Source organism: Phaeoacremonium minimum (assembly GCF_000392275.1).
Source record: "Phaeoacremonium minimum UCRPA7 unplaced genomic scaffold PA7_03_scaffold_496, whole genome shotgun sequence".
Classification (NCBI taxonomy): Eukaryota; Fungi; Ascomycota; class Sordariomycetes; order Togniniales; family Togniniaceae; genus Phaeoacremonium; species Phaeoacremonium minimum.
In genome coordinates, this window is record NW_006921398.1 from 250,455 (window position 1) to 265,988 (window position 15,534).

General features: G+C 53.7%; 3 protein-coding genes across 3 annotated transcripts; all 3 read right to left on the reverse strand.

Annotated features, from left to right (window-relative positions):
• Positions 1-507: 507 nt before the first annotated feature.
• UCRPA7_6809 (hypothetical protein) lies at positions 508-1,917 on the reverse strand (the record flags this gene model as incomplete). Its single annotated transcript, XM_007919345.1, has 1 exon — positions 508-1,917. The coding sequence occupies one exon, from the start codon at positions 1,915-1,917 to the stop codon at positions 508-510; it is 1,410 nt and encodes a 469-aa protein (XP_007917536.1).
• Positions 1,918-10,192: 8,275 nt separating this feature from the next.
• On the reverse strand, positions 10,193-11,296 carry UCRPA7_6810 (putative peptidoglycan binding domain containing protein; the record flags this gene model as incomplete). Its single annotated transcript, XM_007919346.1, has 3 exons — positions 10,193-10,201; positions 10,342-10,916; positions 11,290-11,296. 3 exons carry the CDS (start codon positions 11,294-11,296, stop codon positions 10,193-10,195), a joined length of 591 nt encoding a protein of 196 aa, XP_007917537.1.
• Positions 11,297-11,762: 466 nt separating this feature from the next.
• On the reverse strand, positions 11,763-15,469 carry UCRPA7_6811 (putative sh3 domain-containing protein; the record flags this gene model as incomplete). The annotated part of the gene is made up of 2 exons (XM_007919347.1): positions 11,763-13,147; positions 13,765-15,469. The coding sequence occupies 2 exons, from the start codon at positions 15,467-15,469 to the stop codon at positions 11,763-11,765; spliced, it is 3,090 nt and encodes a 1,029-aa protein (XP_007917538.1).
• Positions 15,470-15,534: the final 65 nt, after the last annotated feature.

Here is a 15,534-nt window from a genome sequence, read left to right on the forward strand (position 1 = left end):
GAAACCCTTTCCCAAGATGAGTGCAACTATGTGCTGCGCGGCTCTGCCTCCGTAGCCGGGATGACTGGTTTCATACATTTGAAAATGACTGTTTTCGATGACACTTGCATGTGTCCTGTTCCGTAAATATTGTGTAAGATGTGAAAAAGTTTGGACAAGAAGAAACTTGGAAACGTTGCCAAGATGCCGTTAGATGATAGAAATATGAAACAAAGAAATGAAAAGACAGAGTTGCTGCCGGTGATAAGAAACAAGATTTGCTTCATCATACATGTTTCACATTTAGCGACTGGAACGCTCTTATTTGGGGTGGACTACACAATGTTTTGTGCAAGTCTAGGGAAAAAACATATTGGTCTCCAACAAGAATTGACTTTGGGAGAAAGGGTGTTGCCATGATACAAGGCAAGAAAACGTGTTGTCCCGGTCTTATTCAATGTGACCGGGACTTTGTCCACTGCACTCGATTGATGAGGGACGTTCTGTCGTGTTCAACCATCACCGCTACTAGTAAGCAGAGATGGGATTCGCGTAGCGCAGCGGACTTGAGGACTGCTGATGGGAGTGCTGCTCTGGCGAAGTATTCCGTCGGAACAGCATTTGCTGCATGAAGGCCTTGGGGCCAACATACTCAACATCTCCGAGGACGGGAAGACGATGGACTTTCTTTGTTTGCCATCGCTCCTTGATGCAATCATCAACTAAAGCCATGAGACCAGTAGCCATGATGACGTCCGCGACGTCAGTCATGCAGTTGATCAGGCTCGTGTCGCTGATCCACATGAAGCAAGGCGGTACCCAACCGCCGGCGCTCTCGTCCGCGAGGACCTGGTTAGGTGACCGGGTCTCGGGTACGATGTGTGCCACTGGGGTTTGGGTGCCATCCCGGATTAGGTGGAAGGAGACGACGTTCAGGTGCTTCTCCACTACACGCTTCCAGGAATACTTGTGGCCCCACCACTGAAACTCATAGCGCTTGTTATTCTTGCCACCTCTACGCTCAACGTCGACGCGGGCGTAATTGCTGAACTCCAGCTTGATGGAGTTCGTGGGAAGTGGTCGCGAAGAGAGGGCCTTCTTTTTGCTGTCAAAAGAAGCTGCGCGCGAAAAGTAGTTTGCGAACTCGTCGTCGCCTTCGTAAGACGACTGAGAAGTCCCGGGTCGTTTGGTCTCTTTGCCAGTTGTGATAGAGGCGCCAGAGCTTGAGCGCTTGAATGCTGGTCGAGCTGCGCTGCCAAGCGTCTTGATGGCGCTGGTCATGGAGCGCTGTAATGTAGGTCTGCCTTCGGGCGCGGGCTCGACGTACTTCCGCTTTGAGTGGCAAACTTCGCGACCAGAGTCGCGGCAATAGCGACGCAGTGAGAACTCGCGCTTTGCGAGGTCGTACATGCGAAGGTGGAAGAGTTGGATGGTTGTCCTCTTGCGGCCAGGGGCGACCGTGTCGACTCGCAAGTTCATGTTCCCGTCAGGCGTGAACTCGTCGTGTCGAATTGACAGACGGTTCATGCTGGGAAACAGCTTCGCAAAGTCTTGTGGTGTTGAAGGGCGGACATTGTGCTCGACTACCTCGCGGCGGTAGACAGGTAGAGGTGGGATATGGTTGTATTCGTACTCCATAGAAGAGTCCTCCTGATCCAGCGAGAGGTCCTCCTCCGATGCGGTAGTAGAGGCGTAGGTGTCGACTGAAGAACGCGGGTATAGAGAGGTGCCGGGAGAGACATCCTGCTCGCACGAGGCATATTGAAACCTCGGTCCGCTAGACAGAGAGGTCTTGAGCTCGGAGGGTCTGGGGCTGGCGTAGAGGGAGGTCGGGTTGGTGGACTGGGATTCATAAGAGTCGTTACTCCTTCTACTCCTCGAGTCCCCAGAGGTGGTGCTGTGAGTGGCGGCACTTTGTCTTCGCGTTGAAGAAGGCATTGTGAGAATGGGGGAGTATGGTACTGGGTGGTGATGGTGTTGAGTTGGGGGTTTTCAGGGTCTATGCTTCGATGTGGGGTGGAGGGGTCAAGTCGAAGTGTCGGGAGCAGGTCAACTCATATATATAGAGCAGATGCGTGGTGACAAGGCCAGTTGGGCGGCGGGATGTTTGACGATGGGTGAGGCACGGCCCGTATGGGTCTAGGCGCCCGTTTATGTACGATCGATTGGAGGTACGCGGTTCTCCACAAACTGAGGCTGTAGATGCCGTTGGCTAGCTTGGATTTAGGTTGGGCAGCGGAAGTTAAGCGCGGGCAACGAGGGTGGTCTTTTGGGGGTAGTCGTCCTTTGGGGTCACGATGGATGGGGGGAGTCGTGGGAGGACTTGTATGGCAAGATTGAGGAAGCGTGTGAGGTGAAGTGATGTGAAGTGTCAAGACAGGACAGCGCGGTTGGCGATGAGAAGCTCTGGCAAGATATGCAGCCTAGGGGGTTGGGTGGAGAGTCTGGTTGGGGAGAGGATTAACGTTATATGCAGAGGTGACTGTCTCCCGCGATTATCAGCGAGGTGGAGCACGGCAAGGCCATTGACAGATGGAGGTCGGAGACGATCGATGGGAAGGATGTACACGGATACATGACTTCGGGCGGAGCAGCACAGACGAGTGAGTCGGTACATCTAGAGTTCACCCTCACATCGGGTCGCAGGGTGCATTCGGGAGTAGGTAGGTACCTCTCAGATGTACATCCCGACTGTACATACATACATACATACATACAGACCTACATGCGGTCCCCATCGCTCCCATCCGCGTGGGTGAGGGCCCACATGTCGCCTGTGGTGTTAGTCGCATGCTGGTGGCCACCTAAGAGAACGACAGGCAGTGAAGGAGGCGGCGGCCATCGGAGAGCCCAGCGAAGGGCTGATGGGATGAGCGCAGACTCTGCACCGCGTGAGGGTGTGGTCGCAATCGACGGACTTGCATGAAAATGGTGCAGGGCTAGCCAAGAGCTTCGCTGGCCGGCCATACAGCTCGATGCCCTAACATCGGGTCCTTGCCGGGCGTTGGCGGCATGACATGGTGGTCGTGGTCCATGGGCCGGCCTGGACGTGAGAGAGTACTGCGTAGTATGGACGTGGATGTGGGCCTGGGTGGCCTTCCCGCAGCCAGCGAGCAAGTCCTCGGGTACTGTTCACTATAGTACAGTATATAGTATTGGTGTAAAGACCCTGACTCCCTGGATGAGCAGGCCAATGCTCAACGGAGGTACCTCCCCTACTCTCCCCTATACTCTTCTAGTCGTGCTGCTGCTACGCAGTCTGGCAGTACATAGACATAGTACAGGACTGCAAGAGAATGATGTGCGGGAAAGGCCAGGAAGAGAGTGGCTCGAGTGGGAAGAGGCGAAGCTCGTTGGATGGAAGCGATAGGATCGGACGGCTGATCGCCTGGGACTGAGCCCTTCGCTCATCGTTCGACTGGACCAGAGGACCAGTGGATGATGCCGACTCCATATTTCCGTGGCATGGCGGAACCAGAGTGGCCAAAAGGCGAGAAAAATACCCTGGAGTTTCCTTCAAAGGCCTCGCTCCCACTGGTCCAATATCGCTCAGTAACCTATTCAGGCCGTTTGCTCCGATTGCTTGGGCTGATTTGTATGTAGTGTAGTGTGTACGTAGATGCATTTAGGTACAACCAGCTTTGCCGTCTCAGATGAGATCCGGTGGTGAATTAGTCCCTAAAGTCCCACGTTCTCTGGCGTGGGTAAAAGGCCCGTTGTCATGGCTGTTACCCCATCGTCTTAACAAACCCTTTGAGCGCGGTGTGGGGGAACAGGCGACAGCGGGAGACTGGATGTTAGCCCCTTCATTCAGTATTGAAGTGACACCCGAAGAGCGTTGAAAGGAAAAAAAGGTCAGGATACAGGGGCTGGCCGGTGGCACCACAGCTGCCTTCCCGGCGCAACGCGACATGCCACCATGACAGCTAAATCGGCTGGTCCGTTGCTGTTTTTTTGCTTTCTTCTCTTCCGTTCTGTTGCACCTTCCATTACATTGCATTGCATTGAATTAACATGAATTGGAAGGAATGATGCATTCACTAGAGATGGTCGCACCTCACGTCGGCTCGTGCAAAGCGGCCTACCTACGTGCCCTGCTCAACCCTGCTATTCTAGGCGAACCTTCATCATTCATTTGCCGTAAAGCTGCTCAGCACATGGCTCATCGAGGCTGCTGCTTGGTCCTTGAATATGGAAGCTCCCGTCTTGCTATAATCGTCGACTACTGACTATCTGATCATTGCAAATCAAGAGGCCCGGATAGTTCCTTCCCTCCTCTCAAGTTCAGACCTTCTGATCTGGAATACACCTCAACTGCCCCTGCCCTCCCGGGTAACAGTACCTCAGTGAGATACCTACCTACAGTCAACGCTGGTGTACCTTCCTTGTGCTAGCAAGCATTCGGGGAAAGGAAGTCGCAATGCTGGTTGTCACTCAAGTAGATCCGAATGATTCTGGGCGGAGGGCAGTTGCAGCTAGGTAGTTGCCTTGGTACCTCCACTCTTACCGGCAGGAACGACTTGACTGGGCTGGCTAATGCCTGCAGCTATTTGCAAGGTGCTCACCAATGGATGTTTCTGGTGCGTCTTCATCTGTTCACGAGATCAACAGCAGCATTAGTCGCATTCCGCCCTCTTCCCCCGAACTCGCCCGACTTCACTGCACTGCATATTCCCCAGGTCCTGGCTGGTCTGGGAAGGCCAGGCAGGAAGAGGCATTCTAGCACTTTGAACGGTTTCTTCACCCTTCACCTAGGTATTCTGCACCTCCTCTCCCACTGCTTCAAGGTAAAGGGCAGAGATAAGCTGGGGTATCAACCACTGAAGAGACACACGCAACGAAACCTGGGCGTACCAAGACCTCGGTCACTTTGACCAGACAATAACAGCCGCTTGTGCACTGCCGATATGCAATGGCATACGTCGCCCCTCTGCTGCGCCTGCTTAGCCGACTGGTCTTCACTTTGCCTTGCATCGCGGTAGGTAGGCCGTATCGGATCGGTGGACGCTGACAGACACTTGGAAAGACGGGCGTGATGCCCATGCCCGACTCCGACCCCCAGCGGTCACTGACAAAACCGCTCCAGGATACTGACTAGTCAACTTCAACCGCTTACTATGGTTGGATGAATCACATAGCATCGTGTTCATCGCCCGGGCTGCTGCAAGTCTTCGTCCAAGAGTCAACGACTCTTCCAGTCAACCTAAGCGATGCTCCCTGTGCCTAGTTGCAGCATCCCGTTCCGAAGCCGCATCAGTGCCCACAGTGACGTTGAGGCTTCAGACAATCTTTTAATTTTTTTTGGAGCAGAGAATGCTTTGCATGTGTTTTGAGACTTTCGTTCACCTTGCATTGCTAGATTTAGCCAGCAGGGATGCCGACGTCAGGAAGCGCCAGACGCCTTTGCTTGAACAGGGCATTAATTGAAACACTAAAGACTATCACGAGCCTGGCAACGTGGCAACGGCCGTGTCAATGGGAGCTAGGAAGTTTCGATGCCCAACGGTGCCATCCATTCCGTCTATGGAACAAGCCTACGAGCCGCAGCACTAGAAGTCGCAATTCTGAGGCTGCAATAAAGCGTCATAGGCCATTGGCCGCTGGTTATCACGGGGAATGTGCCGGTGCCAGTCCAGCGACATAGTCCCAACCACCAGAACATTCACCAAACAACAGTGCGCGCCATCTGAATTTGTCTACCATGAAGTTGAACTAACAAATCTCTCATGACGAGGGACTGTCAGCCACCGTCGCAAAAGAGGCTTTAGCATCAAAAGAAGTCTTACTCAGCTGCTTGTACCCCTATCAGTCGCTGTCATATTGCCCAGCTTCTACCCAACCGTCGGAAGCTTGACACTTAGTGAAGCAGATCACCTCAGCTACCTCTTCACATTCGTCCTTGAATGCGATCTTCATTCCATTCTTGTTCTGCCATTCCCTAGCTCCCCTCGGCTAGGTCCAGTTTGTGACTAGTTCTCCTTGAGGTCCATCTTGCTACCACCCAAGCATCTTCTGCCATTTCATAAGTGCAGGCTCGCAGTGCCAGTCCGCAACAAGAACCCTTGCTTGGGAAAACCACGGGGTGATAAAATTGGCAAGCCGAGTTTCAGCTTGCAGGTTGCTATATCGGATCGAAGCCGTGGACTTGACTTGTGTCACGCTGTGATTCGTCAGTACGTTGGGCCTCGACAAAACGGCCCTGTCCTGCAGCAAGGCACACTTCACAAGTATGAGAAAAGGTACGCTCTCATCGCGGGGCTGGTCTTTCGTGAGGCAGTATGGTTGGTCGTCGAGTTCGATGCTATCGATAGAATCAATCCGAGCCTTGCCCGGGGGACAATGCCTTGAGGCCCGATATCGCTAGGCGAACCATGGGCAACTTCCAAATGCCGTGCGAATCTAGATACCGAAAAGGCAACGAGATCAGGCCGTTTCTGGGGTGAATTCAACGTGTTAGGCTGGCCAGTGGTTACCACTACGTTGACCTCAATTCCCTCCAAGACCTCCATGTCGAGGTTGCAGCGCGGAAGACGGCTCGTTTGTTGTGTAGGACCCCAAAGAAGGTTGTGTGGCTCAGTATCTGAGTAGCTGGGAGAACCTGATGTTTGAGAGCAATTACGACGATCGTTCTGCTACCCAATGTTGCAGGTCGATGATCCGGTAGAGTTGAGGTTCACTCGGGGAGCTACCCGTAGAAGAGGACACCCGCTAGTCAGCGTGATACCTTCTTTCTCGTTTCCCAGTGCACCCGCCAATCTGTCCCAGTGTTTTGAGGTTGAACGGATAAGGTCCGCAAACCCCGGAGGGCTTAGGATTATCGGGTGACAAACATCCAACATCCTCCTAGAGTCTCACCACAGGTTCGCGCTCGCACTTCTCCAATGATACTCACATATTCTTGTGTTACTCATGCAGGAGAAGCGGGGTTTCAATGTATTTTCTTACCCTTTTTCAAAACAGCTTGGCTCAATTTCATGTCGCCATGTGTTATCAAACTACTCATCGATCCAGTATATCATCAGATTGGCTTCAGCTCAACCCTCACGTACAATGCACCCCACACTGCAGGTAACCGCAGTAGGAAATATCAGAGCCATACAGTCAGCGTTTATTTGATGGCCTTGGGCTGCATTTGACGCAATCTCTCGAGTACCAATGACGACGGGACAGGACGCATTCTTGACGCTCGGTTCCGATTCAGCATCACCATGGTACCCCTCAAGGTTTGTCAGGACAGACAAACTCGCGATGAGCCGTTCGGAGGGTGTCGTGGATGCGGACGTTCGTTGTTATTGTTGTCCTTAAGAAAAGTTTCGCCAGACGATTGCAGCATTAGCTGGAGCCTGGTTTGCGATGTATTGTCAACAAGAATTGTCGACTGATGACGATTTATATTGATGATCATAGCACTAATTTTGATTGTTGTTTCTGCTCTGTCAAGAGTAGATGCTTGCCTGGTCTCAGCGTTTCTCAACTGGAAATAAGTCTGAGATTGAACTCTCGGCATATGACAGCTGCTGTCTTCCGTCTGTGCTCGTCATGGCACACAGAGTACAGCCACCAACAGTGTGAAGTTAGTTTCTTGAAAGTCACGGATGGTTGATCTACGGTTGTCTCTTGAAACTATATCATGATCATCAATAGCTACCGTCAGCGGCGCCCTCATGCACCTATCCGCCACATCTACGACCAACCTTCAATTGCCTAGTGATATCTCAAATTGGGTATGGCTGAATCGGTTCAGTCTCCGACCCAGCAATCACAAATACTAGGTCAAGTGCTAGATCTGTATGGCTCCCATGATCAGTTCAACCGATACCCTTTCGAAAGACTTCTACTCCACTTATCCCACGTTTGACAACCGATACCTATGCATGACATCCAAGACATGTCATTTCTCCGAAGTTGACAGAACCAACTAGGATACTTGCAAGTGCCAGTCACCTTGTGACTCGCCACGCCTGTCGTCCTACGGCCAGACTGCATTGAATCGAGTCTGATTCCCAGTGGAACATCGCAACAAAATCAGTGCGTGGGAGGAGCCAGGACCGCTAATTGGCCGTCTTGGGGTACTCAACTCTTCTGAAAAGATCCATTGGCTATTGAGTTGCATCTGCAACGGAGGAAGATAACGCCACCCCTGGTCTACAGCTCCATGAACGCCTCTCGGCCTACCACTTGCCCAAAACCATCCCACGATTGCATGCACATACACCCACTTTCTCTCGTCGGGGCGGGCCGGTCGGACGCGTCCTCCACTATAGATACGTCCTCCGGGTTCTGGGTGATTCCGCTCTTGGCTATCGAGCCTCTATTCAAAATCACTCATCCGCCTGTCATCCCAAGTAGCTGACTGTACTGTGCAAACAGCTCTTCACCGCGGCTAGCCGTAAGAAAGAATTTTCTCTTGATGGTGAGTTTATTGGTAGGCAGCTCTTCCAGAGACTGAGCGAAGGATTCTCTCGAGTGAAGAAAGTCCCTCACTCTCCTGTCATAGGCAATGCTGTTAATGATGAGTGACAGAACTTACTTGTCTTGTGCGTGTCTAATCTATGTACCTGCGTAAGATGTCTTAGGTTTCTGTACTGCAAGTCGCTTCGAATGAGAGAAAAAGGCAGGATCATCCATGATCAGCAATGTGTTCCTGTACGATGATTCCATTGAGCGGAGGTCATCGGCTCCCTAAGGATTTCCAACCAGACCCGACAGCTCGGGGTCCGTCCTCGCGTATAACCTCGCCGTTTTCCGCGAGAGCAGATCGCATGCCGCAACGTGTCGATCCGGAGTGTGCAAGCTTACCATGCTTTCATCACGATCCGCGCTCTGCAGAAGGCTGAGAATGGAAATCTCGTGGGTGACTGCTCGTCCACCATACATGCCGTGTTTGCGCCTCTTCTCATCGAGCCCCTTTGTAAGCGGAGCACTGTGGCAGCGGACCTCTCCACGGGCCACGCCTTGCTCTGAAAGGCTCTACATGCCGAGACTGTGGCACCCAGAAAACGTCTTCGCAGTCTTGTGATGGTCATATCTTAATGCTTGCTTTTTATCCCGCAAAATTGTTCATGCTATGCATGCTGGGGTTCGAAAAGTGGCTTGCAGATGAAAACTGCAGTAAGCATGGCTGTTCCAGCCGCAGACGCCATGTTGGGGGCTGTTCAGCCTTGTGAGAACTCTCGCGGGTTGCGGTATATTGTGAATGCGTTCATATTTTATATAGGTAATGATGAATAATTGCCTTGAATAGCTATGATCTAAGTCTTCCACTTCCACCAGAGAAGCTTCTATGTGATTTTGTGACATTCAATTAGGACTTACAATACGTCGTAGATGGTCTTCATCTAAAGGGAACGATAAGAGATACTGCACAGAAGACTCGTTAAGCATAAATTTAAGGAAGCGAGCAAGGCTTCTCGATTTCATACAAGCTCGGTCACGATGTATTGCGATATCAACAACGTAGGAATGCATGATTTCTATAGAAATAAACGCCAATACTTCATACAGAAGTGATTGCATATATGATATCTGGTCCAATACTTGATATAAGTTTCAGATTGCTGTTTGGCCTACGTTGATAAATGAAGATTAAGCAGTATCTGCAAGGTCAGAGGTATGAAGCGACTCTCCTTAGTCTTCGGGCAACAAACTCCGCCACTGCTTGCTCAAGTCATCTCGGCCACCATCTGGTATGTTGGGGTTGCGAAAATGTGTACGTCTTTGTTGCTTCTCTTCATCGATTCTTTTCTTCATCTCACCCTCTTCCTGTACCGTAATGCTTTTGAGTTCTAGGCCTTGCTCTACAGCCGCGCTCCCAGGGGCTATGATGATCGGCTCAACAGGAAGTATTGACCCTCCATACCATCCTGGTAAGGGGGCATTGCGAGATTCGCCTTGCTTCAACGCCATCCCCTTCCATAGCACCGCCTCTCGTTCTAGTGCTGTCACGGGTTCTTCATCTAGCTGTGCCTCTGTTCCCACCACACGGTATTTGGCTTCCCCTTCGACCCTGGTACATGTATTGAGGATCGGTGGACGACCACCTAAGAGTTTAGCAGCCAGCTCGCCGCCGACGCTCCAGTGCACTGTCTCTCCTGGATGAACTGTATCCATGGGATGCATATGCTGTCCAGGCGAGCGATGATGATCTCCAGCATGTTTGTAGATCCCCGTCTTTGAGTCTACAAACGGCGCCTCGTCAGCCTCGAACATGACCCTAGGCGGGCTGTATCCGGAGTGTGTCCACTCAACAAGCCGCTGCAGCTCATTAAGATCGAATTGTATTGTGTCAGTCAGCTGGCTGATCATCCACACGAGGCTTATGTTCGCAACATTGTTCGTCCAATTTCCATTTCCCCCACCCACGTCCGAGTGATAGCCAGCGAACCAGCACTGCTTCATCAGAGAAGACGCAGCTCCTTCAGCATCCCAGATCACTGCCTGGAAGTTGCGGCGGTGCTCATTGAGCGCCAGAGCCTGGAAGGCATTCTCGACATTCGAGGGTAGCCGGTTGCGTACAAAGGCGAAGCGCTGCTCCTCGCCTTCGGTGGCCAGCCACGGCAGCACGTTCTGGAAGACCTGCTTCCAGCCGAGAGACTGGACTGTGTCCCAGACAGCGACGGCCTTGATGTGAATCTGCCGGCCGTCCTGGAACAAGAAAGTGTCTGGGGCGAATCTCTTCCGTATGGCTTCGACAACGAGTCTGTCGTTCTCCGGCTCGTCCTTCCACTGCTGGCGCCTTGCCGCCCAGTGCGTGAAAATGAGCTCGTGATGCCGTAGCCCCTTTTCGCTGAGTAGCCCAACGTCGTTGATCAGGGCAGCAAGCACACGCGCGGTCAAAGCCCCGCGAGAGAAGCCGACGAGGATGATCTCGGAGTCTGAAGCATTGCCATAGTGCTTAGAAAGGAATGTGTGCGCCGCTCGGACGTTCTCCTCAATGCCTGGATACCTTTTAGACCAGTTTCGTAATGACGATGTGTCAGAAAGCGTAAGATCCTACGCACCGCCACCTGTGGCCCCTTTGCTCTTATTCCTCAGAGTCGTCCACACTCCAGATCCCGTCGTGGAACCAATGCCTGGCAGGTATGCCCAATATTGCATGTATCGCCGGCCGCGCTCGTCTGTCCTCTTGACACACCGGCCTAGCCGTGGCACATTAGACATGGCTTTGGTCAGGTCGCGGTAGTTATTGCCGGTCCCATCGCAGCAGATGATAAAACGCTTGCCGTACGCAGGGTCGGTGGGTGCCTGAGCCATTGGGTATATACATTCGACCTTCACCTCTGTTAGATAGTCACTCTCAAGTCTACATACTCTTCATTCATCTGGGCACACTTCGAGAGTTGCTGTCTCCGGCAATTAGGGAACGGTGAAGAAAGCAAGGGTGAGAAAGATTAGGCAACTATTTTCAGCCCCCAACATGGGTCCTTTAAAACTGTGTACGGTGATAAAATCCACGGCCAACCTCGCTCAACTACATGGCAAGCAGGTTTAAGATCACACTCGATCACCGATTTTCGATAGACACATTCTAAGATAATATTGGGACGATCTTTTGTTAGAACTCAAGAAGAACTAGAATGATGTAACGATAGTGACTCCTTGCGAGCTGGCTATTCATCGATGCAACGATACCTCCCCCCTTTTCCATTTCAGACATCCTCAACGGCGGCCTGCATCGACAGCCCCTATTTAGCAGGAGACATCCGCAGACCGTTCTTGACCCGTCTAGCCTTGTTGTAGTTTGCAGGGCACCAACGCCCCGTACACTTCAGCTGGACATTCTCCTAATTCTGTCCCTCCCAGCCAACCCAGCTCCTCGGCATGACGCGCCAGATCTTGACCTCGCCGCTGCGCAGGTCGTCCAGCTTGTAGCTCTCCTGCTTGACCTTCTTGTTCTCGCGGCCCTGCTCCCACGCGCGGACCTTCTTCTTGGTGCCATCCCACTCCGCAACCACAGCGACGTGATCAGGCTTGCCCACCTCCATGCTGTACTTCGCGTGCATGGGGCCGTGCTTGCCTTGGAATTTGGCGTTGCGGATGCTGATGATATCTCCGGGTCGGATCTCGTCGTTCTGAGTGGTGCTGGCGTTTGCAAGGTTTGAGTAGACTAGAGCGCCGTATGCACGAGTTCCGACAGGGAGCAACGCGTCCTTGAGAGGCTTCAGAAGTTCGAGAACTAGTGCCTGAGGAGTGCCATCTCCTACGACCGTATCCTTCTTGCTAGTCACGCCTTCAGAGATAGTTCGGCCAAAGCGTTCGTACGACTGCTCCAGTTGATCTTGTCTCAGAGTACGAGGCGGCGCTTCGTGGCGTTGCTCAAGATGCACATCAGTTGAATCTTGCGGGTCGAAACGCACAGTGATCACCGTTTGAGAATAGTCCTGGAAAAGGACATAGATATCTCTTGTGATTGTGGTTTTTCCGCCACGCTTGGAGGATTGCGAATCCTCAGACTCAAAGAAAATATCCTTGCGGCCTTGCAGTTGCGGAGGCAAGCTATTGGGTTGAAGCCACCAGCCTGTCTGGCTCGCCAAATCGATATCGTTAGCAACGAATCCGGATTCCATTGACGGACGGTTCACATCCAGTGATCTTCGGCCGCCGCCTAATTGTCTGGCAGCGTCCATGGAGTGTCTGGCTTGAGCACGTCCTGGTGCTGGTGCGGCAGGAGGAGCTCTGTGGTCTGAGGGAGACTGGTACGAAGATGAAGGCTCAGGAGGTGAGTAGATGTCCTCCGAGGGTCTGCGTGGTGGTGGGGCCGGCTGTGAGTAGCCTGGCATGACGGGAATGGCGCGAGGAGTAGGAGAAGCGGCATTGTAGTTGAAAGGGTCGTAATCCTCATCATCGTAATGCGGCGTCGCAGCCTCCTTTGGCGGAGGTGGTGGAGGAGGAGCAGTTCGTGGAACATCAGCAGAGCGTCGAGTGTCTGGAGGAGGTTGGCTAGGAATAGGAGGTGGTGGGGGCATAGCTCTTGGGGGTGCTCCTGATGGTACAGGGGGAGGGATTGACGGCGGAGCCTCGGTTACAGGCGATCGAATGGATAAGGTGTCCTCAAAGCTAGATTCACGCCCGTGGGACTTCAGCGCATCCTTGTGAGGGGCTGAGGAGGCGATATCGGTATCGTAGTCTCCCTCATACTCAGTGACTTCTTCATCCTCCTCCTCCTCATCTTCGGGCAATGGCTTTGTCGGAGAGAAAGGACGGGCATCAGACGTTGATGTCCGGCTCAACCCTCCGGGCGGTGGCGGAGGGGGAGGGCGGGTTTGAGCAGGTGGCAGCGCTGGAGCTGATCCCGGAACCGGGGGAGGCGGTCTGCTATTTCGCTTGTTGGGGGGTGCGGGAGCACCACCGGTTGGAGATGCAAGAGGAATATCGTCACTCATGAATGATCGCCGCTTAGCTGATGGAGATAGCGGTGAGGTAGGTATTGCTGGAGGCGGAACAGCTACAGGAGGGGGGGGTGGTGCTCTAACACTGGGCGGTGCCTCGCCCCTAGGTGTGTCTAGAGATTCTTGAGGTGTGCGCTCCGACAGCTCGTCGTCAGACTGGGATCCTTCGCTTTGGGACTTCACGGCCGCAGCAGAAGAAGGGACGGGCGGTGGGCGGGCTTTTACACGTTAGCTATATGCGCCGGTAATTAGCATGATGGAGAGAAACGTACATTCTGACGGCACAGGCGGAGGTGCCGGACGGCCGGCTGGAATAGGGGGAGGGCCACCTGTCTCTCGTGACGGTACTGCACCCAGGTTAACACAAGTTTGCCCGCCTGAAAGCATTTGCACTTACCTGGCGGCGGAGCCATCATCTCTGGCTCGACTTCCTCGTCATCCTCTTCGTCTTCGACTCCCGGAGTCAGAGGCTTCGGTTCCTCTGCAATTGGAATCCTCTCGCTTGACCGTCTCGGAAGAGCCATGCCCGGCAATCCCATCATGATTGGTACTGGTGGCGCATGTCCGCCTGGTGAAGCCACTTCGCCGGAGTCTTCACTTAGTCGCTTTTCCGAGGATGCCTTCTTTGGCTTCTTGGGTTGAGCTGGGGCGGAACCGGGCATGGGCATCATGCCCGGTGGTCCAAACATGCCATGCATGCCCATGCCACCGCTCATTTTCGCCATCCTCTGGCGTAGCTCTTCCTTCCGTCTGGCTTCAGGGTCGACATCGTCATCTTCTTCATCTTCCTCCTCGTCCTCCTCTGCTTCTTCGTCTTCTTCCGTCTTCTCAGTTGGCGGAGGGCCAGAGGTTGGGGCACGAGAGACGGGTCGGGGTCTCTCATCGCTGTCTTCTTTCTCGGTAAGGTCACCTTGGTCCTCCGTTGTGTCTCCCGCACCAGACATATCTGCCTCGTTGCCGTCCTTCGGTTCTACGCCCTTTGAGGAAGCTCTGCGTCTCGGCGGAGCCGGTTGGCGCGGCGGATGCGACTCATCCAAGGACCGCTTGCCTCCCGTCTCCTCGGTGTCTCTACGCTCCAGCGGGTGCGGCTGAACATGTTCATTCTCTTCAGTTGCTTCAACCGGCTCGTGGCTTTCAGTGCGCTTCTTGGGCGGCCGCTTGGGCTTCTCCTTCTTCGCAGCGGCTTCTGCGTGTCGCTGAGCCTGCTCCATCTGTTGCCTTTGCAGGAGAGCGATACGATCCTTCAAGCTAGTAGGTTTCGGCTGGTCCTCGCCTTCCGCTTCGTTTGATCCTCCGGGTACCAATCCGGCCTTCTCGGCAGTCTCCAAATTCTCAGCTTCCCGTTCCTTGATCTCGGGATCTTCGTCACGCCTATAGACCTTCGCGGTGGGGGCATTTTGCGGGGGTGGAACATATGCATTTCGGCTGGGAGGAGGCGCAACAAACGGCTTCTTGACGAAACCCGAGCTACCCGAACCCAGTCCTGCAGGCTTGTACGGTGCGATTGGTGGCGCGGCAGCCTTGTTGAAAGCTGCTATGCGATCCTTGAAGGAGCTGGGCTTCTCTGAAACCGGAGGCGGTCCGGGCTTGGAGGAGGGAGGTGCGGCTTTTTGAGCCGGTGGTTCAGACTGTTGGGGCGCTGGGGGCGGAGGAGAAAAGGATCGCACTGGCTCCGCTGCTTTTGGCTGAGGAGCTGCCGGAGGTGATAGCGGTTGCGTTGAAGCTCGTCTGGGCGAGGAGGCCTTGAATTCCTCTGCTGGCTCCTCGGGTTCGGGCTGAGGCGCTGCTTGCTTAGGAGACGTCGGGACTGGTACAGACGGCTCTTCAGCAGCAGGAGCTGGAGCTGGAGCCGGTGCAGCTTCGGGCTCTTTCTTGGGCGGCCGAGCTCGAGTCGGGCGGGGAGGAGCGGTAGGCTCATACTTCTCCACGAAGTTACGTGGGAAGATGCCTTCCTGCTTCACCCCGGCGTCGTCGATGTATTCTCCGCCATACCAATCGGGGTCCTCCTCGTCCGTGACGGTTATGATTGTGCCGATGGGGAACTGCAGGTCATCCTCGTGCGGCGACGAGTAGTCGTAGACGGCCTTGACCTTGAAGGGCATTTTGATGACGCGGCCGGAGCCCGGGTGAGCTCTTTACCGTCAGACGTCGAGGATGCGGGGGTGTT